The 25,767-nt window shown below is 46.6% G+C and overlaps 2 protein-coding genes across 8 annotated transcripts in view; both read left to right on the top strand.

The window, feature by feature from the left end:
• The window catches only part of ANKRD17 (ankyrin repeat domain 17), a 97,065-nt gene extending 93,648 nt beyond the window's left edge, over nucleotides 1-3,417 (top strand). For all 7 annotated transcript variants that reach the window (XM_060282268.2, XM_088655844.1, XM_060282266.2 and 4 more), the window contains one exon: nucleotides 665-3,417. In XM_060282268.2, the coding sequence (XP_060138251.2) occupies nucleotides 665-724 (60 nt within the window). In that variant the 3' untranslated portion in view covers nucleotides 725-3,417. The remainder of the gene's footprint in view (nucleotides 1-664) is intronic.
• Nucleotides 3,418-7,402: 3,985 nt separating this feature from the next.
• On the top strand, nucleotides 7,403-16,139 carry COX18 (cytochrome c oxidase assembly factor COX18). The gene is made up of 6 exons (XM_035102041.3): nucleotides 7,403-7,865; nucleotides 9,743-9,843; nucleotides 11,404-11,567; nucleotides 13,319-13,440; nucleotides 15,157-15,264; nucleotides 15,823-16,139. Exons 1-6 carry the CDS (start codon nucleotides 7,497-7,499, stop codon nucleotides 15,991-15,993), a joined length of 1,035 nt encoding a protein of 344 aa, XP_034957932.3. The 5' UTR covers nucleotides 7,403-7,496; the 3' UTR covers nucleotides 15,994-16,139.
• The last annotated feature ends 9,628 nt before the right edge of the window (nucleotides 16,140-25,767 follow it).

Genomic DNA, 25,767 nt, shown 5'->3' with positions numbered 1-25,767 from the left:
GAACATGCTGTTGCCCTCAGGTCCTGCTTGCAGAATTCCCTTTGGCATCTGTTTAACAGGATGCTGGACTTAGATCACTGCACTGACATCCTGAAGGTGCATTAAAGCAGCTCAGTTTTGTGCTGTTCATTAATCTGATCATGGTAACAGCTGAGTTCCCATGGAATTTTGGCCTCTTTCTTTTTGCAGAAAATGATGTTGAAGAAGAAAAGAACGGAGTTTTGTAGGACAGCAAAGCCCCATCGTCTATGTCCTAGCACTCCACACTCCCTTTGTTTTACAAGCCTTTAGCAAGCACATTCCCTAAGTTGTGACAAGTTTTACGTCCCCCTTTTGCTTTGGAAATGAAAGAAGTGATAAGTGCGTGTCACATAGTGGTGGCAATAGTATTATAATCGCCATGACTACTACTGCTGTTAGTACGGCTGCTGCTTTATATTCCACTGAATGCCGAAATAGGCTTCTAGGCAGTTTACAAGTCTAGTTGTACGCATGCTAAGATTATTTCACACATGGTTAAAAATAAAAGTAAATTGAGATGCATGCAGTAGTTTGTTCTTGAAATACCGAGCCAGGCAGTATAAAACCCTATTGCAATCCATTTTTATACCTATGTGAAACTGCTGGTTCTGCATAGCTTAACCACGCTGCTCTTCTTCTTCAGGTATGGACTGGAACGTGGACACCCCATATGAACAGTGTGCATATGAACCAGCTGGGTTGAGGGGGGGGGAGTCTCTTCGGATAGCCCAGAGATTTCCTTTCGGCTTGGAGGAGAATGCAAATGGCAGCACCCGTTTTCCTCGTCTCTCAGATCATTCTTCTGATAGGTTGGACTGATGTAGGCTTTTGCAGAGGAGCATACTAACTGACCCTTTTCTGTGAACATTGTGACTGCCCATTCCCCGCCGTCATATGGTTCCACTTAGCCTCTCTTAGTTTCATTTTCTTTCCCCTTTGATTATTATTAATTTTTTGGGACATAACTTTCTGTTGAAGCTGTTCTTTGGCTGGTTGGTTTTTAGTACTGTAAGCTGCTTCTGGGCATACACAGAAATTTAGCAAAATTATGTAAACTTGATCCCGAAGTTTTAGAATGGCAAATAAATGTACAATTGTTTACATAACAGAAATGGCTACGCAGAAAGTAATTTTTTTTCAGTATGTCAGGCTCTACTTAATGTGACAGATGTATCTACATATACAGCAGTCTGGATGTTTCCTTCATACATTAAACTATTAATAAGCATAACTTTTTTTCTACTTGTGTAATTTTAAATACAGCATAAAATTGGGCATTATTTGTGGGGTGCCCCACAGTTTTATACTATGGAATTTTACATCGATTCAGTATTGTTTTGTTTAATTTTGTAACAGAAATATGAGGAATTAGTTCACCCGCTCCTTTGTAGACATTGAGCAACACAACACACAAACACAAATCTCTCATCTAAACTACTGTTAGGCGCTTTCTAAGCTATTTTTTCCCCTTCCTCAATAAGCTTTGCTGTTCTTTTAAGTGATTTTGCAGCTCCGCAGAGGTCTCCTCTCCTCCAAAGGTGGGTTTATGTGAATGATGCCCTAAGGTAGGTTTGAGCAAAGTCCTCCATTGCTTTCTCTTGTCATCCATCCTTGTTGCCATATGGCCTTTTACAGATAGCTCCCCCTGGAGGAGGAGGTGCATAGTTTGGGGGTACCTCTTGATCCCATTGCTGTCACTCAAGGCCCACGTGACCAACTGCAACCTTTCTAGAACAGGTGTAGCCTGGCTACAGTGGTCCATGCTTTGATAACACATGCTGGATTACTGCATAATGTATTATGTGTGGGGCTGCCCCTGCAAACTGTGCAGAAGCCATGTCTATATAAGCTGCCTATGTGCTAGCAAGCCCAGTTCAAGGTGCTGGTGCTTACCTATAGAGCCCTAAACCACTCGGAGCCCAGATTTCAACTTTCCTGAATATTCAGATGGTCAGAGGAGAGGCCCTTCACTGTGTTCCATCTATAGGAGGACGACACTATGCATGCACAAAAGAGAGGGCCTTCTCGGTGGCGGCACCCTGACTTTGAAATTCTCCTGCAAGGGTGGTAGCACCGACACAGGATTCTTTCTGGCAACAGGTTCAAATGATTCTATTTGCCCAGGCATTTAAAATGCTTGCTTTCAGCTGGCTGAATAGTTCTTTTCCTCTCGATTTTGTTGCTTTTTCCTTTAATTTATGTCTTAATACTGCGTTGTGGATTTTAAATTCTTATGCGTCCTGCCCCTAAAATCTATTTTGGATGCAAGTGAGTTTCACTAGTTCTTTAAATAAATACAGTGAAGTGAGCAGCCGTGTATTCAACAACTTGCTGGGTAGCCATAAGCAACTAGAGATTCCATGCAGGTGAGTATGGAGTCTGGTGGAGAAGGGACAGCTCTTTCTATTCCTCCCTCCACCTGTCCGCTTGGTTTCTGTGCTAGCCAGAAAAGAAGGTAAATCCCCTTCCTTCACCACAGTGTAGAAGTCAAGCAAGCTGGTGAAGGAGAACTGGACACTTCCAATTTCCCTTGCATGTAAATACAGGCTTGGGGCAGATTGAGTGGACAAGACCCCAGGCTATTGTACTCTTAGCAGGCTAGTGAAATGTTTTGCAGGCTAGCGACTTTTGAAGACTGGATGAACATATCAGCAGCGTCATCTGCTGATAGAACTTCACTATCGGGCATGTCCCAAATACAAGCATTATTCGGAAGACGTTGGGCTATTAGGCCAAGAAAAATCTATTCTGAAATGAAACTGCTTTACAAGATTCCAATCTAAGATGAATAAGGTGGCCATCTTTAGTTACTTGCATCACCTAGAAAGCTGGATGGCATGAAAGCATCAGCATTCCAATTAAGAAAGAAGCTGTTTAGCTCTAGAGGAGATTTTAGAAGTGCCTGCGGCAGCTGGTGACACCCAATTATCGTAACGGAAGACCCTACATATAACTGATATGTCTGTGAATGTGTGATGTGTATTTTAAAATTTATAAACTGATCTATTAATCATGTTTAGTATTGCATGTTAGGATACAAACAGTCCATTGTCTCTTTCCTTTGCAAGTTTGAAGAAAGTCAACTGAAAGTCTGTTTTAATGTTACCCTGGCACTCAAATTAGCCCTTTCTCATACAGAGGTAGTGGCTCTAACTCAAGATTTGGATGAATGGAAATCTCAGATTACCTAGACCAGCTCAATTTCTCAGCTACAAAACTCAAGCTCTAAAATGATTGCTTCACCTGTAAAGCCAGCAAGAACAATTCTTTTCCCAAAGAACCCTGCAGCCTTCTGAATGCAACTTCAAAGATGTTGAGAGGCTTGTGAATAAATACCAGTTCATCTGTGTACACGCCCTCTGTTGGTGCTCTTAAAATAAAATAAAAAATAACTTCTCCATTGTCATGTACTATTCCTACTGATATGTCTGAAATTGGTTGAAGCAAAATGAATGCCTAACCTAACCAAACAGCCACTGGTGGAAAGGAGAGGGAGAGAAATGAATTTTCAGCACTTTACTATGTAGGAGGGGGGGGAGTAATGCTATTCAAATATTTTATATAACACCACTCCCCTTTAGTGTATGCAAAATGCCTCTCCACAGCTAACTAGGATTATTTTTGCTCACATGATATAATCCTTCAGTGGAGTAGATGCTGAGTATTTATTACAACAAACTATATTGTCAGAATCAGCTGAGCTTAATTTTTTAGGGTGTGGTTTCTTATTAAAGCTATCTGTATTTTATTGACTTGAAAGCAAAACTGTTAATAGGGGAACAACACCCCTTGTTTCCTGGATGAGGCTCGTTGAACAAAATATTTGGGGTGGGGTGGGGGTGTGATAGAAGTCTGTATTAGCAACATTTTTGGAACACTTTTTTATATTTCAAATGTAATGCGTACTTGACCAATAAAAACAAGGAACATCCTCTTCTGAGACCTTCTAGGTCTTCTCTATTTTTAAAAACATATTCTTTTTTTAACATACAAGAACATACAAGCAGAATCCCCCCCCCCGTGTGATTTAGGGCTGATGTATATTTTTATTTTGTTTTGTTTTGGTTATGAAAGAGGAGCCCTACATTCACTCCTTAAAATCTCAGCACGCTAAATGTGGTTGAACGTGCTTCATAAACCCACCCAGGCACTTTAAAATCCTAATGCGCGGAAGTGCATTTCAGACCACATGCTGTTTTCTCTGTACCTAAGGGACTTGAGCATGACTGGATGAGTTTTTAGCTTTCTCCATTTTGAATGGCAGACAGAAACATACCACAAACTGCAGAGGCTCTGGTATCGGGGCTGAGAGCCTGCTGTTCACGAAACCCAAGTCAAAACCTCCCTTGGGCTCTTGGAAGGAGTTGCAAGAGTTCTTTCGAGCCAAATCCATGATGTGTTCTTAAAGTTTCCACTTTTACGTTTCCAATGTTAACCTCTTATTAACCGCTGCTCAACACAATTCATAGCAGGGGAGAACCACGTGAAGTAATACTATTTATACAGACTAATTAAAGGGTTCCGATGGCCTACATTATATGAGAACCATCTCACGAAAGTTGTATAACACATGCTGGCATTCCACATGCATTCCCTGGCATCCTTCCCTGCACATCACTGGCAGAAGCTGAGGAGCAGCCGTATTGCGATTCTTGAGATCCCATCATTTGCCTCCCCTGCCTAGCTGACTGGTGACAGGTACTTAAGATTTTTTTCCAGTGCCAGTCAGCAGGACACTGGGAGTATTGCAATATCAACATGCCAGAATGGGAAGCTTCAACTTCCTCACCCCTGCTTGCTGAGATGGGAGGAAAGGCTGTATTTTGAGAGCTGGGTAGTTTGTCCACCTCTGGTCCCATAGCTGCCAAGTACCCCATTTTTCGCAGAAAACCTCCGTATTTAAACCCGTTTCCCGCTGTTATCCCGAATAGAGAATAATCCCGCAAATCCCCTGGATTTCCTACCTGCCAGGGAGGCTCCTGCGCATGTCTGGACATGCGCAGAACTGATTTCGGATGCCGCTCTGCCCATGTCTGGGCACTGAGAGTTGCTTCTACGCATGTCCAGACGTGTGTAGAAGCAACTTCCGGTGCCGCACCGCTGCTGATCTCGGATTTTTCTTACCGGGAGTTGGAGGTTATGCTTTGGTCGCCACCCTGCACTCAGCTTTTTCCTGTGGTTCCTAGAAGCAAGCAAAGATGTTTATTCGGCTGTACGCCCATCATAAAACACAACAAAACAAATCAAATAAAAACCGCAGACTCGTAAAAACCACAGATAATATAACACAATTCACAGCTCACAAGGACAAATATTAACAATTCAAAAAACATATCTTGAAGGTTTAAGATTAAGATTAAAAATTTAGGCGCTAAACTAAAATCAATATCTGATGTGGTTCCTAGAAACTGTCGGTATGTGACAGCAGCCACACCCTGGGAACAGCTTCAACCAGCCAGCTAAACCCGGTGAGGTTAGTTGATGGGTCTTAAACCTTTGGTGAGTTAGGGACATGCAAAGACAGGTTCTTTCAGATTGAGCGAATGAGGCCAAACATGGGTCTGACAGTCAAGCAGGCAGTTTCTGCAGGTGCTGCAGAGGGAAGTGAGGGGCAGGTGGGGCTGAACCTGGGGAGGTGGCCTGTCTAGAAAGAGGGGGGGGGAAACTGATCCCAAACCTCTGCTGCTTTGCGGGATATCAAAAGCCTTTGGAGTAAACCCAACACAAATCCGGAGTGGAGTCCCTAAGACGGATGGCTTCTTACATCCTTCTGACAACTCCTGCAGCCAAGCTGGTGACAAACCTATTTGCTCTGCTTTCCTTTAGACCACATCAGTGAGGACGAGGGGGGGGGTGTCTTTTTGTCTGGCAAGCCCAGGATCTCCAGACACACTGCCTAGGCTTGTGACCCAGGTACAGTGGAACCTCGGTTTATGAACACCTCGGTTTACGAATTTTCGGTTTATGAACGCCGAGGACCCATCTGGAACAGAATAATTCACTTTCCATTACTTTCAGTGGGAAAGTTTGCTTCAGTTTATGACATACCTGCCAAGTTCTGGCCTGAGAAATAAGGGACTGGAGCGGAAGTAGCAGACCGGAAGTAGCGCTGCCGCCATTTTGGAACTGGATGGAGCATGCTCAGAAGTGACTTTTGATGCTGCTCTGCCCTGTTCCAAAATGGCCGTCGCACCAGAAGTCGTGCTGCAGCCATTTTGGAACTGGGCAAAGCAGCATCAAAAGTCACTTCTGAGCATGCTCCGCCCAGTTCCAAAATGGCAGCCACGCCAGAATAAACCGGGGAAAAACAGCCGGAAAAACGGGGGTTTCCCGGGGAATACGGGAGACTTGGCAGCTATGGTTTATGAACAGACTTCCTGAACCAATTACACCCATGCTTCGGGTTAAGTACGCTTCAGGCTGAGTACTCCGCGGACCCATCTGGAACTGATTAATCCACTTTCCATTACTTTCAATGGGAAAGTTCACTTCAGTTTATGAACGCTTCATATTATGAACAGACTTCTGGAACCAATTGTGTTCATAAACCAAGGTACCACTGTACGTCACTTTGTTTAGTCGTTCAGTCGTGTCCGACTCTTCGTGACCCCATGGACCAGAGCACGCCAGGCACTCCTGTCTTCCACTGCCTCCTGCAGTTTGGTCAAACTCATGTTCGTAGCTTCAAGAACACTGTCCAACCACCTCGTCCTCTGTCGTCCCCTTCTCCTTGTGCCCTCCATCTTTCCCAACATCAGGGTCTTTTCCAAGGATTCTTCTCTTCTCATGAGGTGGCCAAAGTATTGGAGCCTCAGCTTCAGGATCTGTCCTTCCAGTGAGCACTCAGGGCTGATTTCCTTCAGAATGGAGAGGTTTGATCTTCTTACAGTCCATGGGACTCTCAAGAGTCTCCTCCAGCACCATGTCACTTGGGAGCTGCTAAAACAGCAGTTTGACTTCACCCCCGGAAATCTACTCTGTTGTCTCTCAAAACAGATGCCAGCAACAATTCCACCCGTGGCATATGGTGAGCTGAGGCTGAGAGAATAACACACACACACCCCAAAAAAGGGGGATTTGTGATGATATTTGAAACGGCAGCTTCCCAGGTTCATTTCAGTTATACTGGTGCAAGAAGCAAGAAGGCGGTTGCAAACCAGCTACAAAGGGTGGTCCATTGGAAAAAGTAAGTTATACTGGGTCATAGTCATAGTCACAGTGATGCTTTTGTTGTAGAGAACGTTTTAATCTTCCCATAAAGAAGACAAGATGGGAAGCCCCCAAGAGAGTGGGGTCCTAAACTACTGTGTAACTTGTCTAGTTTATACGTAAATCCGGCACTGCATGCAATTGGAAGCGAGGGTTGCGAGCAGTTTGGGGCGCTCCAACCGCCGGGCTTGGAGCAGGCGGCGGGGAGGAGCGCGGGGAAGAGAGCCGCGGCGCGCCCTGGGCGCACGCGCTGCGCGGTGACCAAGATGGTGCCCTGCGCCGTCCCTGCGCTCCTGGCTGCTGCTTCGGCCGCGCGCACCTTGCGCGCCCCGCTTCGCCCGGGCCCGCGGCTGTTGCTGTTTTTTCGCGGCTGCTGCGGCAGCGGCGCCGCACGCGCCCTCTGCGCGCCCCGCGGCGGCGACGCCGGCGGTGGCCCCAGAGAGCCCTCCGCGTCCTGGGCCTGGTACGAAGCTTTGTCGACCTCGGCGCCGGTCGCGTGGATGGAGTCGAGCCTGGTGGCGCTGCAGGCCGCGTCCGGGCTGCCCTGGTGGGCCGCTGTGTTTGCCGCCAGCGCCCTCCTGCGCACCGGCGTCACACTCCCGCTCGCCGCCCTGCAGAGCCGCGTCCTCGCCAAGGTGGGCTCTGCGCAGGGGCGCACGGAGAGGGGGTTCCTGAGCATCTGCAGAGGGCTGCCGCGCGCGTCCAGAGTAGGGGGGGGCGCGGGCTGGGTTTCCGGGAACGGAGGGGTGGAACGCGTAAAGGAAGGGAAGAAAAAGTGTAATGTACGGCCTGACTTTCCGTGGCGGGGCTGGGGAGTAGGTCGGTGTGGTCCGCGCGAAATTTAAATAAACAGCAAAGGAAGGACACAAATCCGGCAAAATATTTCGAGTCCGCTAAAGCTTTTTAAATGGTTAGGCCTGTCCATATAGCAATATTTAAAGTTATTTCAATGTGTGTTTTGTGTAAGGACCAGTTTAATATTTTTTGTCCAATTTGGAAATGTTAGGTTAGGTCAGGCATCCCCAAACTTCGGCCCTCCAGCTGTTTTGGACTACAATTCCCATCCTCCCTGACCACTGGTCCTGTTAGCTAGGGATCATGGGAGTTGAAGGCCAAAACATCTGGAGGGCCACAGTTTGGGGGTGCCTGGGTTAGGTTAATTCGTTAAACGTTTTTCTTAAAAGTGCATATATAAAAGCTGCCGCCTTGGAAATGAGCTCTTATAATTTAATATGTTTTTGAGGGGGGAACAGTTTTCTTCCTTAAAAAAAAAGCTTGTGCTTGCCATGTCTTAATCATGGCATGGGGGGTATCTTGGCAGTCCTTTAAGGGTGCAGAATGAAGTGTGGGAGAGAGATGCTTTTCTCTGTCAAATGAATCAGTGCTCTTGACTGCGGTGCTCCTTGCTCAGATCGTCTTCTGTACTGGAATTGGAGGTGTTGGGGGTTTTTTTTTGGCCACTCCATGTAAAATAATAATAATAATAATCTAGTATACACATAGGAAAACGTCATATATATCAGTCGGTAGAGCATGACGCTCTTAATCTCAGGGTTGTGAGTCCAAGCCCCACACTGGGCAACAGATTCCTGCATTGCTGGGGGTTGGACTAGAAGACCTCTTGGTCCCTTCCAAGTCAACAATTCTGTGATTTTATGTCTCATCATCCAGACCATTTAGCATAGCCCTTCAGCTATTGCTCATCCAGATAATTCACAACCTATATTGTCTTTAAGCACTTACTTGGCAACTTTATAACTTGCACTTCTGCATGAGGATACTACTGTTTCTAGCAAAATACTGAGCTGTACTCAGTGGTAAGGTGCATGATTGATTTATTTTCATGCACAAGGCCCCAGATTTAATCCCTGGTATGGCTGTGACGCGGGTGGCGCTGTGGTCTAAACCACAGAGCCTAGGTCTTGCTGATCAGAAGGTTGGCGGTTCGAATCCTCACGATGGGGTGAGCTCCTGTCGCTCGGTCCCAGCTCCTGCCAACCTAGCAGTTCGAAAGCATGTCAAAGTGCAAGTAGATAAATAGGTACCGCTCCGGTGGGAAGGTAAACAGAGTTTCTGTGCGCTGCTCTGGTTCGCCAGAAGCGGCTTACAAGACCACATGACCCAGAAGCTGTCTGTAGACAAGCGCTGGCTCCCTCGGCCAGTAAAGCAAGATGAGCGCCACAACCCCAGAGTCATCCGCGACTGGACTTAAAAGTCAGGAGTTCCTTTACCTTTACCTATGGCTGTGAAGAAGCCCTACCTGAAACCCCAGCCGGCCAGCATAGACAATATTGAGCTAGATAGAGCCATGGTTTGACTTGTACTTATATTGCCCACTTACTGCATTTCTATAGTGATGCTAGTAAGCCTGAGTCTATATTTTGGCAGGTAAGCAAGAGTAAACCATTAATGCTAAGGGAGAGCCCTTTGAGGGACAGTGCTTTTTTTGGGGGGGGGGGAGAGAAGGACTTAACTCGTTTATAACTTAAGCCGTCTGTTTCTTTCCAGCTAGCTGGAAAACTTGCAGCCTGAAATCCACAGCCTAGCCAAGCACCTTCGCTATGAAGTTTCCGTTTGTGCAAAACAACGGAGTTGGTCTGAAAAGGAAGCCAGGTAAGATCATTTTGAACAGCATCTCAGTTCATCCAGCTAGAATAAAATTCTGTGGCATTTAACATTTCACTTGCTCATGGCCACTGCACGCCACCTAGCAGTATACAGTGGTACGTTGGTTCTCAAACTTAATTCGTTCCGGAAGTCCGTTCCAAAACCAAGACACGCTTTCCCATAGAAAGTAATGCAAAACGGATTAATCCATTCCAGACTTTTAACAACAACCCCTAAAACAGCAATTCAACATGGATTTTACTAACGAGACCATTGATCCATAAAATGAAAGCAATAATCAATGTACTGTACTATAAAATAAATAAGACAGTAATGTAGATTATAAAAATTAAAATACTTTCCCCCCCTTACCTGCACTGATGATAGTCATTGTTTGGATGGGGGGCTTTTAGCCATTTCCGCAGTCACACAATCAATCAATCAATCAATCAGTAGCTGAACTGGGTTACACACAGTCACAAAAAACAAATTAACCAAAACCTCAAAAACAAAAATGCCAAATAAATAGCGAAAGCAAAAGTGCCAAACTTAATCCGTTCCAGAAGCCCGTTTGACTTCTGAAATGTTCGAAAACCAAGGCATGGCTTCTGATTGGTGCAGGTGCCCCGGCAACAATAGCTAACAGACACATCGGACATTCGGCTTCTGAGAAACGTTCAAAAACCAGAACACCGGCATTTTGAAACCAAGGTATTTGAGAACCAAGGTACCACTGTACTTGTAAGATTCCCATGTGAATAGTGGTTCTGTGGGGAAGATCTTCCAAGCTTGTCTGCTGGGCGCATGCTGCTTTATGGAAGCGAGGTGTGGGCAACTTACCACCTGTCAGGAATGACACCTCAATACCTCCCACATGTGTTGCACCAGAGGATTTTGGGTACCAAATGGCAGGACAGTCTCAAGCAATGATGTGCTCTCCCAAGCCCACATTCCCAGCATGTTCGCACTCCTGTCTCAGCGACGTCTATGCTGGCTTGGTCTTGTCCACAGAATGGAAGATGGCAGGATCCCCAAGGACGTGCTCTGTGGGGAGCTGGCTTCCGGCACCAGGCCAGCTGGCAGACTCTGTAACTGCATTACAAAGATGTCCGCAAGCGTGATATGAAGGCAGCCGTGTGGGAGCCCCTTGCACATGAACGCAGTCAGTCAGGTTGGGCATCAATAACAGTGACCAGAGGAGGAATGACCGCTGGGAGGAGTGCAGAGAGAAGAAATGCCCTGGTTCATCTGCAGCAGCACAACCAGACACCTTCCTCTGCCCCAGCTGCAACAAAACATGCCTCTCCCTTATCGGTCTCTACAGCCACAGCAGGCGCTGTAACTCTCCAACGGTCTGACTTCATCCCCGAAGGCGCACTCCTCCATTGTCTCCCGAGACAGATGGATGCCCACCAGCATGTGGCGTATAATGCAATGCATGATTGTTCTGTTCCCTTTACTACTGCCCACTTACTACTGCATTTCTACAGTGATTCTAGTAAGCCCCTTTATAAAGTTCAGTGTAACCTCCTCTTCCCTCACTTCTGTTTCCCTCTGCCCACCCAGGTTCCATTTCAAGAAGAATCTGAAAAGGATTGTTTCCGAGTTGTACGTGCGAGATAACTGCCACCCTTTTAAGGCCAGCTTGCTCATATGGATTCAGATCCCAATGTGGGTCTTCGTTTCCATGGCTTTGCGCAACTTCAGCATGGGTAGAGCAGCTGCTGATGGTAAGGCTTTTAAACTGGTGTCGTGAAATGTTCGGAAGTCGTTCTTCAAAGAAACAGGAAAAAGGTGCTTGTAGCTTTAAAGAAGTTTCCTTTAAAGATTGGGAGTGACGCTCTTGGCTGATCGGTTACAGCTGGGGATGGAAATAAAAAGGAGCAAGTTTCCCTGCACAGGGAAAGAGGACCCACACGTTGTGAGTTTATACTAGGCATAGGCAAACTCCAGCCCTCCAGATGTTTGGGACTACAATTCCCATCATCCCTGACCACTGGCTCTGTGAGCTAGGGATGATGGGAGTTGTAGTCCCAAACATCTGGACGGCTGGAGTTTGCCTATGCCTGGTTTATACCATGGTGAAAAGATGTATGTACAGTGGTACCTCGACTTACAAAGGCGATCCGTTCCACAGCGCTCTTCATAAGTCGAAACCTTCGGATTCGAAACGTCCATTTTGCGCGTGCACGAAGTGCGGTTTTGCGCTTCGCGCAGCCTGCATGCGCCGCTTCTGCGCAGCCGCAGCCCGCGTGCGCGGTGAAGATACGAAGTCGGCAAACCCGGAAGTATTTCTGAAACCTTCAGAAGTCGAGGCATTTGGAAGTCAAGTTACCAGTGTAAATAGTTTTGTATATAGTCGAAACTAAAACGCTTGTGAACCAGCCAAGAAATAGAATAACTCTTGACTGAGCATTTTGTACATGTCTCGTAGTCTCTTGCTGTCTGCCGCCAGGAAGAAGCTCTGCTACGAGCTGTTTAAAGCGGTTTTACAGAGGAGCCACCACACCAGCAGAAAGCGCAGTCGAAGTGGGTGGGCAGCAACCTCCAATATAAAATCTACGCTTGTTTCCCCAAACCCTATTTCTCATCCCTTGGCTTAATTGAATGTGTCTCCTTTTCCGCGCTTGGTTAGCTGTTCAACAGCATGAACTGTTGAAGGGACTCCTTAGCTACGGCTGCCACCTTGACTTTCTGGGTGCAGGGATTGATCTAGTGATTGCTAATCTGAATCCCAGTTGTGATGTATAGAAGTGAGAGCTGGACCATAAAGAAGGCTGATCGCCAAAGAATGGATGCTTTTGAATTATGGTGCTGGAGGAGACTCTTGAGCAGGCACCCCCAAACTGCGGCCCTCCAGATGTTTTGGCCTACAACTCCCATGATCCCTAGCTAACAGGACCAGTGGTCAGGGATGATGGGAATTGTAGTCCAAAACATCTGGAGGGCCGAAGTTTGGGGATGCCTGCTCTTGAGAGTCCCATGGACTGCAAGAATATCAAACCTATCCATTCTGAAGGAAATCAGTCCTGAGTGCTCCCTGGAAGGACAGATCCTGAAGCTGAGGCTCCAATACTTTGGCCACCTCATGAGAAGAGAAGACTCCCTGGAAAAGACCCTGATGTTGGGAAAGATGGAGGGCACAAAGAGAAGGGGACAACAGAGGACGAGATGGTTGGACAGTGTTCTTGAAGCTACAAACATGAGTTTAACCAAACTGTGGGAGGCAGTGGAAGACAGGAGTGCCTGGCATGCTATGGTCCATGGGGTCACGAAGAGTCGGACACGACCAAACAACAACTATCTGAATCGTGGAGGAGGAGAAAGGTTACGTTCCAGAAGTTGTCAGTCATTTATCCAAGATCTGCCAACAATGTTTTCTTGTCTGGATTCAGCCTTGTCTGTCCTCAACCTTATCCACTAAAGTGATGGATGTTTAAGGTAACAAAACGCGGCAACCATGTGTGTGCTTTTTCAACAGGGTTCTTAATTCAAGAGCAACTTTCCACAGGAGGTGTCCTCTGGTTTCTGGACCTCACTGTACCTGACTCAACTTGGATTCTGCCAATCGCTCTTGGGCTCCTCAATCTGCTGATAGTGGAGGTATGGAAGGGTGACTCTGGGACCACCATCAAACCACATCTGCAGCTATTTGGAAAACTTGCAATTTACTATGCAGTGGTACCTTGGTTCTCAAACTGAATCCGTTCTGGAGGTCTGTTCCAAAACCAAAGTATTCCCAAACCAAGGCGCGCTTTCCCATAGGAAGTAATGCAAAATGGCTTAATCCATTCCAGACTTATAAAAACAACCCCTAAAACAGCAATTTAACATGAATTTTACTATCTTTTTTAAAAAAAATAATTTTTATTAAGTTTTCCCAATAAACAAAAAACAACAAAAATAATAATAATTACATTCCATCTTATATTCACCCATCTCAGTTCATTTCGCTCTGCCGAGTTGTGACTTCCCTCCCTCCCGTCATTCGGCTTTATTTCTCACTCTTATCTCATAGTTCCTTTTTACAAACATGGATAGATTAAGTTCGTAGGATTTATTTCAGTCCCGCAAGTGTCCTTAAACTTCTATAATTTTTCTCCATATAGTCAATGAATTTACTCCATTCCTTCTGGAACTTTGTCTCTCCCTGGTTTCGGATCCCGCAAGTCAACTTTGCCAGTTCTGCATAATCCATCATTTTCGTCTGCCGCTCCTCAATCGTCGGTATCTCCTGTAATTTCCATTTTTGGGCTAATAAAGTCCTCGCCGCAGTTGTAGCATACATAAATAGTCTCTGATCTCCCTTTGCTATTTCCTCTCCCATTAGACCCAATAAAAAAGCTTCGGGTTTTTTGGGAAAGGTGTACTTAAACATCTTTTTCAACTCATTGTATATCATTTCCCAAAATCCTTTTACTTTCTCGCATGCCCACCACATATGATACTATTCACCATCTTTATCTTTACATTTCCAGCATGTTTTACTACTCATTCTATACATTTTAGCTAATTTTACTGGTGTTAAGTACCATCTGTACATCATTTTCATTACATTTTCTTTCAAAGCGGTACATGCAGTAAATTTCAATGTTTCATTTCATAATTTCAACCACGCGTCATATTCAATGTTATACCCAAAATCTCTTGCTATGAATTTTACTATCTAATGAGACGATTGATCCATAAAATGAAAACAATAAACAATGTACTGCAGTCACACAATCAATCAATCAATCAATAAATTGCTAGATTGGGTTCCACACAGTCACAAAAACAAAACATAAAAACCACAAAAACGCAAAATAAATAGCAAAAACGGACAGACCTCAGTGTAACACTCAAATCGGAGCATGTTTGGCTTCCGAAAAAAGTTCGCAAACTGGAACACTTCTGGGTTTGCAGTGTTTGGGTTCCAACTTCTTTGAGTACCAAGCCATTTGAGAACCAAGGTACCACTGTATTGTAAATAGAATAGCACAGCAGTTTGTCAGCAGAGACAGATAAGCAAACACTGTAATGGCATTTAATTTCTGCTTTGGAATAGCAGGGCTATACTTCTTGAAACCAAAAAACGTTCCAGTTAACTTTAGACTGTTAGATACAGTTTTTAAAGGAGGTGGGAAGCTTGATATATAAAGCAGATTGCTGGTCACACTGGGAGTTCTCGCGCTTTAAACCTGGGAAGGACTTTAAATCATAGTTCATAACTTACGTTGACCTGTACGCACCAGTTCCTGAGTTGCATATTTGCCTCGACGACGCTCCAGCTGACATTTTGTTCTCCAAATTTCTTACAAGTGAAATTTGTCTCTCCAGATTTTTGCTTTGCGAAAAACTGAACTGTCCCGGCTTCAGAGGTATACCACTAACTTCTTTCGAGGTGTCTCGGTGCTTATGATCCCAGTAGCTGCAACCGTGCCATCAGTAAGTAACCTAGAACAACAGCACTGAGTTGGGCCAAAGCTCTCTTCTTCCAGGCTCTGAGGTGGTTTGGGAAACCCATTGCGAGTGAGCCTCTAATTCTCCAGTTCGGAGCCCGGAAATGGTTTTTGTGCCGTGGCTTCATTTCAAGAAGCAACGCCACCTGTAGAATAATATGCTCCAGCAGTGTGTAGAGGCTTCTTTTCCTGTGTAGGAAAGGTCCAGGTTTAGTCCTTGGCATCCTTTAAAAGGACTAGATTGCAGATGATGTCAGGAACCTTTGCCTGAGACCCTGGAAATTTGCTGGCAATCGGGGTTGACATTAGTGAAGGACAAGTATTATCTCACCTTCCTACATCTATTTTTTAAAAAAACATTTTATTGGATTTGTAGTTTTATATTCAATCAAACCAGAACACACACACACTTTTCAGCGTTTGGGAACCAAGGTATTTGATATTTCTAAAAACCAAAGATAACATATGTCCTCTTGGGTGGTTGCGATACTTTTTCTGCATCCTGGCTTTGTTGAAAGTAATGCTTCTCTCTCTCTGGTTTCAGGCAATGGCTTTGTACTGGGTGTCCTCAAGCTTCATGGGCCTTTCGCACAACCTCCTGCTTCGTTCCCCTGCTTTCCGTAGACTTTGCCACATACCCCGGACCAAGTCTGATTCAGACACTCCTTACAAAGATATTGCTTCTGGAATCTATGCAAAGTATTTCCTAAAGTGAAATACTCTTTCAGAAGACCTGTGCTATGTTTAGATTTGGAATTGAGCTGTGCTCTGCTACAAAAGATTTATTTAATTTGGCTCCATTGCACTGATGAGAATTGTGACACTGTATTTATTTTCCTAATAAAAGAGTACTTGTCGTTATGTTGGGAGACCTAATATGTTGGCAGAGTGGGGAAATGTGTCAATCCTTCACCATTACTTATTTATTTCATCTGTACATTTTGTTCAGCTTCTAAAACAGGCACCCCCAACCTGAGGCCCTCCAGATGTTTTGGCCTACAACTCCCATGATCCCTAGCTAACAGGACCAGTGGTCAGGGGTGATGGGAATTGTAGTCAAAAAGAGCTGGAGGGCTGAAGGTTGGGGATGCCTGTTCTAAAACATTGTGCATGCTTTCAGATTGTCTTGGATTTCTGAAAGTCCCTCTTTTTGTATTAATCTGCATTTTAACAAAAGCTATACTGAAATTTGTGATTAGATGCATACTTAAGTTTGTAGCTTATTTACATACAAAGGACATATTTAAATACCTGTTTTATCACGGTGTATGCATCTCTGTGTATCCACAAAACACATCTTTGCTTTGCTTTTCCCATCTTTGAGAAAGGTGGGAGAAGGTGGCGTGTAACACAGATGATATTGCAACTCTTGGGAACACAGGAAAAGAAGGGGCGAAAAAATGGAAGTAGAGAGGCTGTCCAGGACATGATCAGAACAGGAAGAATGAACAAATATTTTTTGGGGGGGAGACATCTCTCGCAGGAAATTTATAGGGTACAGAACTTTCGCAGAAATAAAATTTATTACTGCATTTTTTTGTTCCACAAGATGCACTTTTTTTCATCCTAAAAAGTAAGAGGAAATGCCTGTGTGTCTTATGGAGCGAATGTGTGGTCCTTGGAGCCGAATTGCCCAGAGGCTAAAGGCAGATCGTGCTTTTTTAAAAAAAAGAAAGAAAGCCAAAGGCTAATGAGGAAATGAGGCCTTTGAAAGGAACCCGCTCAACAGCTGATTGCAAGCGATCGGGGAGGGAGATAAGAGAGCTAGTGCCCCTCCTGGCCCCTTGCCTAGGCCTCAATTGTTGTCTGCAGAGGGAGACATGTGACTGGCTGATTAGATTATCTGTCTGGAAACTCTAGAAATGGGTCCCTTTCCTAGAGAAGCTGCAGAACTGTGAGTTGAAACAGGATTTTAAAAACAGGATTTTTTCCCCTTTGCAAGGAAACTCAGCAACTTTGAAATGATTCTTAAAAATGGAACTTTCCCTCTTTGCAAAAAAGATGCACAACTCTGAGCTGACCCCCACCCCCCAAACGGGGCTTTTCCCATTTGCAAAAAAATCTGCACAACTTTGAGCTGATCCTTAAAAAAATGGAGCTTTCCCCCTTTGCAAAAGAAGCTTCCTCAAATATTTAATATGGGGGGGGGGGCAAAGGCACCTAGGCCTCTAGGAGTTGGCTGCTAGGACAATTCAAGAAAGCAAAATATTTTTTTTCCTTGTTTTCCTCCTCTAAAAACTAGCTGCGTCCTATGGTCAGGTGCGTCCTGTGGAGCGAAAAAATGCGGTAAATCCTGCCCTGGTCTCAGCAACAGTTGCTTTATTTCCTATGAAACCCAAGCACTCAGCAAAATCTTCAGTCCCTTGAAAACGGAAGTGAAATAAAAAATCAAATACAGTCATACCTCGGAAGTCAAATGCCTTGTGAGTCAAACGTTTTGGCTCCCAAATGCCACAACCCCGGAAGTGTGTTCTGGTTTGCAAATGTTCTTTGGAACCTGAATCCGCCATGGCTTCCGATTGGCTGCAGGAGCTTCCTGCAGCCAATCAGAAGCCGCACCTTAGCTCCTGAACATTTTGGAAGTCGAACGGACAATTTTTTTCGACTTACGAATCTGCGTTCGGAACGCATTAAATTCATAAGTAGAGGTACCACTGTAATAAGACATTAAACATTAAAAAACTTCCCTATATAGGGCTGCCTTCAGGTGTCTTCTAAAGCTTGTGTTACTTATCTCCTTGACTCTGGGGGTCCCATAACTGCCAACATTTCTCTAATGAAAACAGGGACATTCTAAGGAAAAGCGGGACATGCCAGCATCAAATACCAGTAAGAAAATGGGATGGCTTCTGGAAACTGGGATTGTCCCTGGAAAATAGGGACACTTGGAGAGTCTGTTTTCCCTCACCTTCCTGGTTCCCCAGGCCTGAGGCCTGTACTAGACTTCAAAATGTTTGGGGAAGTTTTTAATGTTTGATGTTTTATTCTGTTTAATTTTCTGTTGGGAGCTGCCCAGAGTGGCTGGGGAAACCCAGCCAGATGGGCGGGGAATAAATAAATAATAATTCATGTTACAGGTAGGTAGCCGTGTTGATCTGAGTCGAAACAAATTAAAAGAATTCCTTCTGTAGCACCTTAATGACCAACTAAGTTTTTATTTTGGTATGAGCTTTCGTGTGCATGCACACTTCGTCAGATACACTGAAACAGAAGTCACCAGAACCCTTATGTATATTCAGAGGGTGGGGGTGGGAATGATGGGAATGGGTGAAGGGCTGATAGGAGTGGTTAACAGTCATTAACAGGTTCACCACTCCTATCAGCCCATCACCCATTCCCATCATCACCACCACCCTCTGAATATGTGGGGAAATGCTGTGATTCACTCTCAGGAATGGGACCAAACGGGGGATAAAAGAGTGTGCATTTTATTGTTCCCTTGTGTCACCTCTGCCTCTTTCCCCACAATATCTTGAGCTCTGCATGAAATTGATGCTAGCAGAATTTCTAGCCAAAGCGGCAGTAAAGATGGCAATAACATCTCTAAGCGGTTTAATTTGGTATAAACTAAGTGATATCCAATGGAGAGCCAATTTAAAGAAACGGTTTAAGGGTTTTCAGAACTTAGGGGGTCATCCCAGAAGCTAAATTTGGTTGCCTCTAGACAAACCAATAACAGTTCAGATTTACTGTTTAAAAAAACTACTAATTGCTGAAAACTTGGTGAAGAAACCAGATCACAGACAGAGAAGAGCAGAAAAAAGAACTGAAAATTCAGTTGAAACAAATTTCCCATTTCTGCACTTTACCAAGTTTCACACTGGGTGTTCAGCAGTTGCTAATAAAAACATGTATCCTTCATAGAAAACACTTTATTTGAAATAAATTACAGTGGGAAGGTTTTTCCCCCACTATCAAGTGCTTGGAAACCAGCCCATTTCATTTCAGGGGAATTTATTTCAATGTAAATGGGCACAATTTGGAATATTTTGATACCCTTAAGTCCCAAGTAATTTGAGAATACATTAATTTGAAAATACAGGTATTTCTAGGTGAGATCATATTTGTCCGTAGTTATGTCTAACATTGTAACTAAGATGCTAGACATGCCTTATCATTGATTTTCACAGGGATTTTAGTCTGACTGTTCTGCAAAAACCTATATTAGAAATAGATATAGATATAGCTCTATAGACTAATTGGAGGATCTTTGCCCAAATGGCACAGTAAAGCCCTTGCCCCCCCTTCTTTTGGCTGTAGCGTACCATGCATATTGATGGTGCTGTGCAAATATATTGATTGATCAACATTGATAATTCAAGAGGAACCTAAAAAAAAAGAAAGCAGGCATTTTTTCAATGTGCTGTCAAAGGCAACTGGGATGGAAGATGGCTAATGATTTATAGCAGAGACAGAATTCTGCAATAAGGAAAGTTAAGGGGAAAGAAAAAGAGTGAAATTTCAAGGCTATTTTCAAAGCCAATAAAGTATTTATTTTGTCCCTATGGACATACCAATTGGATGGTGCAATACTTTGCACAGATCAGTTATAGCAAGTAAAATGAAATGTATGTCCTTTATGAAACTTAGAACACAAGCTGATCAACGTTAAGCCTACTGTATGCTTAGCACATGCTTAATTATTTGCCATTGAAATTAATAGGGGGACTTCATATTTTACTGGTTTGGGCCATTATTAGTTACTTTGGCATTTTATGATGGAATATAGAATTTAACTCTCCTATGCGATTAGAAAAGGGTTTAAACAGCACATTCCATTTATAGGATACAAAATGTAAAAACCAAGTACGAAGAAGTAAAGAAATACCTGCACTTACACTCTAGACAAATTTATAACAATGCACCACACACCAATCCAAGCCAAAGTAATGCAGAATATTTCTAATTTTGCAGCTTTCTGTATGTGTTCTCCCCATGAGCTCAATTTCTCTGTCCCTGCTTCCCCACATTAGGACAGGGCTGAAATGCCCTATGCGGCATCCAGATATGAAAATTGGCCTATGGAGTCTTCTCTCCTGTTTTTACTTTACTCAGTAGACTGGAAGATACTACTAGGAAAATGTGCTGAACTATTTCTTTTACAGTACATACACTGTCACGAACACTGTAGGATTTTGAATTTCTCTGGTTTTCAGAACAACCGTCTCCATGTTTCCACAGCAATGAGACATTCTCAATTCAGCAGGGTTTACTTTCAGATAAGGGCACGTAGGGTTGCAGTTTGAAGTCTTTTTTTGGACCTTTAAAAGCTGTTTAATCTGCAGACATCATCAGCAAGAATAAAAGCATTATACCTCCACTCAGTTTCTGAATGTTGGGCTGCTCCTAAAGGTGTGGGGGAAGCTATTATGATGATGATGATGATGATGGCAAATCTGAGCCTGAATGCTATTTGCATTTCTGGTCTGATCAAGGTGGCCAACTAGGGGGTGTCATGAAACAATAGCAAATCCTTCACTTACTTTATTGGGGGGGGGGGGCTTGTGAAAAAGTAGAGGGGAAACTTTTCATTGCCCCAAGCACTTGGTACCTTCACAATTTTTTTGGACAGCGGTGCCATTTGCAGCAAAATGTTTTGAACTAGTATTGCGGTCTTTCAATGGCCCTTTGTCCCCTGTGGTACACCTGAATGACGCAATATTCTGTGTTCTTGTTTGTTTATGCAGGCAGAGAAGATGCCACGCCATCGGCGTTAATTTTCCCACCCTCGCAGGAGCAACTTGAATCGGATTCAGCCACTTCAGTGTGCATGGTCAGCGGATTCTACCCGAGCAGTCTGACTGTGGTCTGGAAAGTGGACGGCACTTCTGTCAGTGAGGGCATCGAAACCAGCCCTCCAGCATCTTCTACAGACAACACCTTTAAACTAAGCAGCACTCTGACTCTCCCTACATCAGATTTCAACTCCCACCAGTTATACAGCTGTGAAGTGACACACAAAACGTTGTCCAGCCCTCTTGTGAAGAGTTTTAGGAGGTCTGAGTATAGGCCCTCCTCTAAAGCAGGTTCTTCTTTATAGTCATTTTCCTGCACCAAGTTTACCATCTCTATCAGAAATCCCCCTAGTATTATGATTGAAGGAAAGAAGGTGTTATGTACTGAGCTGAATCCTAGAACAATAGGATTCAGAAACAGCGGGAGCTACCCAATCCAACTCCAGGTGGAAGTGAATCCGCAACCTGATTGGCCTGCTGGAGCAGCCAATCAGGCGGCGGGCAGAAGTGAATCTGCTACCTGATTGGCCTGTAGGAGCAGCCAATCAGGCTGCAGGCAGAAGTCAATCCACAATATAATTGGCCCACAGGTGTAGCCCTGAAGTAGCCAATCACGCAAGGCCCATTGTGTAAATAATGTATATAAGCAGATGGTTTTGGGAAAAGAGCCATTCTTCTTCTCCTCTTCTCCTTGATGACTATGAGCTGAATAAAGAGCATGAAATTCACTCTCGACTCCGAGTACATTTCACTGGCGACGAAGGTGGGATCCTGCTGAGCTGACCGCCACCACGCACTGCACCGCAGCACCGCCACCTGCTGCACCGCTGCATCGCACCGTGCATCCAGGCTTCAGCTCCAGGACCCAAGGAACCCAGAATGGCAACCGACAGCAGCTTCTCGCCATTCAAACCAGCATCAGGAGACTGGGAAGGGTACGCTGCCCGTTTCAACTTCCTCCTGCAAGCGAAAGAAGTCACCAACGATGCCATGAAGAGGGCGACATTCTTCAGCGTCTGTGGAGAGGAGACGTTTGAAATCGCCCGGGCTCTCCTTGCACCTAGAGATGTCGCTACCGTCTCGTACAAAACAATAATGGAACGGCTGAAGGAGCACTTCTCACCACAGCCCTCGGTGGTAGCTTGCCGAAATGCCTTCTACGCAAAGCGGCAAGCCCCGGGGGAAACCATAACTGGGTTTGTGACCTCCCTCCGCCAAGCCGCCCGGCTATGCAACTTCTCAGAGTTGGAGAACATGCTTCGTGACCGCCTCGTCGGTGGCCTGAGGGACGAGATGTTGCAACGACGCCTCTACGCCAAAAAAGACCTCACGTTCCAGATTGCTCTGGAGGAAGCCCTGGCAACCGAAGCCGCCGAGAGGTCAACGCAAGAGGCACGACCGGCCCCGCCATCCCAACCGAGGGTCTACCACGAAGACCTCACCGACGAATCCGAATCTGACAGGGAGGAAGTACACCGAGTACAGCGGCGCACTCAAGCAGCACACACACCACAGCAGCCTCGACGAGAAGGAGGGAACTGTGCAAGCTGCGGGGAGAACCACGAGAGGAGGACCTGTCGTTTCCGCAACGCAGAGTGCAGGCAGTGCAGAAAATTGGGACACATCGCCCGGGTGTGTCGGGCTCGACTCACCCGTCGACAAGCATCAGATGACCGACCCAGGAGCCCCAGGTCACATGGCACCATGCACCAAGGCAACTCGACGGAGATCACGGACTACCAGGTATTCCAGTTGCCCCATCCCAGCACAGAGAAAATTTATATAGAGGTACAGATAGAGGGAGCCCCATGCCGCATGGAGCTGGACACGGGTTCAACTCTATCCATAATCTCGGCCCGAACATTAAGGGAACTGTGCCCTAATGGGGGTCCCAAACTAAGGCCGGCCCCATTCACCCTCCGGGACTTCCAGAAACGTAAGGTCCCTACAATGGGGGTGGGGACCTTCAGGGTGCAATATCGAGGGCGAAAGCAACAATTGGACTTGCTGGTAGTTAAGGGCCCCTACGTTAGCTTACTGGGACTGGCATGGTTTGGACCTCTGGGGCTAGCCGTTACCGGGGTGAACCGCACTAGCTTACAAGTGGACGTGGACGCCATATGCAAAGAGTTTCCAGGGGTTTTCGATGGGGCATTGGGACGATATACAGGACCCCCCATTGCCCTACAGCTAGACCCCGCTGTACGACCCATCAGGCACAAGGCCCGCCGGGTCCCGTTCGCCCTGAAACCCCGCATAGACGAGGAATTGGACCGACTCGTGGAGCAAGGAGTGCTGGAGCCGGTGCCCAACGCCCCCTGGGAAACTCCAATTGTCACACCCGTCAAGCCTAATGGTTCGGTCCGCATCTGTGCAGACTACAAATGCACCATAAACAAGGCTCTCACGGCCCATGCATACCCAGTGCCAGTGGTCAGCCATGTCCTCGCCACCCTGGCTGGGTCAAAAATCTTTGGCAAACTGGACTTGGCCCAAGCGTATCAACAGTTGCCTGTGGACGAAGCCACAGCAGAGGCTCAGACGATTGTGACGCACAGAGGGGCATTCAGAGTAAAGCGGCTGCAATTTGGCGTTAGCGTGGCACCAGGCATATTCCAGAATCTAATGGACTCTCTCCTTAAAGGGATTCCTGGCGTCACCCCCTTCTTCGATGATGTACTGATCGCCGGGCCCACACCAGAGGAATTTGAGGACCGCCTCCGCTCCGTCCTGCACCGTTTCCAGACGGCGGGCCTCAAGGTGAAGCGGGAAAAGTGTTTACTGGGAGTGCCGCAGGTGGACTTTCTGGTATTTAAGGTGGACGCAGAAGGGGTCCATCCAACCGGTGACAAGGTACGGGCCATTTGTGAGGCCCCAGCGCCCAAGAGCAAGCCCGAACTTCAGTCATTCTTGGGACTATTGAACTTTTACCATGCCTTTCTTCCGCATAAGGCAGCGGTAGCGGAGCCCCTACACAGACTCCTAGATAAAAGGGCCCCTTGGGTGTGGGGCCAGCGACAAAGGGCCGCATTCCAGGCAGTCAAGGACTTGCTCGTCTCGAACTCGGTCTTGGCACACTTCGACGAGAGGCTGCCAGTGGTGCTGGCATGCGACGCCTCTCCCTATGGCATCGGCGCTGTCCTGGGACACCAACTCCCAGATGGAAGAGAGGTGCCGGTGGCATACTTCTCCCAGACGCTTGCTGCAGCCGAACGAAACTACTCACAGATTGACAAGGAGGGTCTGGCAATCGTGAAGGGCGTAAAAAAATTCCATGATTTCTTGTACGGGCGGCCCTTTACCATAGTGACTGACCACAAGCCGTTGCTTGGCCTGTTTGCCCCCGAGAAGCAGACCCCCCAAGTGTTGTCTCCACGTGTCCTCAGGTGGTCAATTTTCCTTGCCGGCTACCAGTATGCACTAATCCACCGCCCTGGGAAGGCGATGGGCCACGCAGACGCCCTCAGCAGGCTACCACTACCAGAAACAGGCCCCGACCCAGCGCCTGCGCAAGAGGTTATGACCCTGGAGCTGCTTCCCGACCGACCCATTCAGGCACAAGAAGTTGCGCACCATTCCACAAAAGATAGGGTCATCTCCCGGGTCCTGGACTGGGTGTGGCGAGGATGGCCCAGCAGCAGCCCCGGGCCAGAATTCGCTGGCTACACAAACCGCAAACATGAACTGTCGGCCCACAAGGGGTGCTTGTTATGGGGAAGCAGGGTTGTTGTTCCCCAGCCCCTCCGCAAAAGGGTCCTCACAGCCCTACACGAGACACACCCAGGGGTAGTGAGGATGAAGGCCCTTGCCAGGAGTTATGTGTGGTGGCCGGGGATTGACAGAGAGATAGAGGCCTGGGTCCAACACTGCCAGACCTGCCAAGAATCCCGCCCGGATCCCCCAAGGGCCCCAGTCCAGCCCTGGGAGTCCGCCCGACATCCATGGTCACGCTTGCACGTGGACTTCGCTGGACCCTTCCAGGGAAAAACATTCTTCATAGTGGTGGATTCCTACACCAAATGGCTGGAGGTCGCACTGGTACCGTCTACTTCTACGGCGGCAGCCATCCGGGTACTACGTAAGCTTTTTGCAACCCACGGGCTCCCTGACACCCTCGTCTCGGACAATGGAACCGCATTCACGTCAGAGGAGTTCCAGACCTTCACAGCGCAGAACGCCATCCGCCACATCCGCTCAGCACCATTCCACCCTGCCACCAATGGCCAAGCGGAGCGCATGGTGCGGACCACCAAGGACAGCCTCCGCCGCATGACACAAGGGGACTGGGAATACCGCCTTGCCGCATTTCTTCTAGCACAGCACAGCACCCCAAGCACAACGACGGGCCGGAGCCCAGCTGAACTACTAATGGGCCGGCGCCTTGCAACTAGACTGGACCGACTTCACCCCGACAGAGCTCAGGATGAGGTAGTGGTGGGGAAAGGCAGGAACCCCCGGACATTTGTGGCCCAGGACGCAGTGTACGCAAAGAATTTTGGGGCAGGCCCAGCATGGGTACCCGCCACAGTCACCAAGGTGACCGGTCCCGTGTCGTACGAGGTACTAACGGAAGGGGGGCAATGTTGGCGCCGCCACTGCGACCAGCTACGGCGACGATTCCCAGGAGGAACCCGGGAGGAGAGCGGGACAGAGGGGTCCCAAGGGGACAGCAGGGCAGTGAGGCCTGTAGAGCGAGAGGGGTGGGCAGGGGAAGCAGAAGCAGAAGCAGTAGGCACAGAGGGGCGCCCCGAGGC

Source organism: Zootoca vivipara, chromosome 12 (genome assembly GCF_965207765.1).
Source record: "Zootoca vivipara chromosome 12, rZooViv2.hap1.1, whole genome shotgun sequence".
NCBI lineage: Eukaryota > Metazoa > Chordata > Lepidosauria > Squamata > Lacertidae > Zootoca > Zootoca vivipara.
The sequence above is the reverse complement of the archived record's forward strand: the minus strand, read 5'-3'. Positions and strand labels throughout refer to the sequence as shown.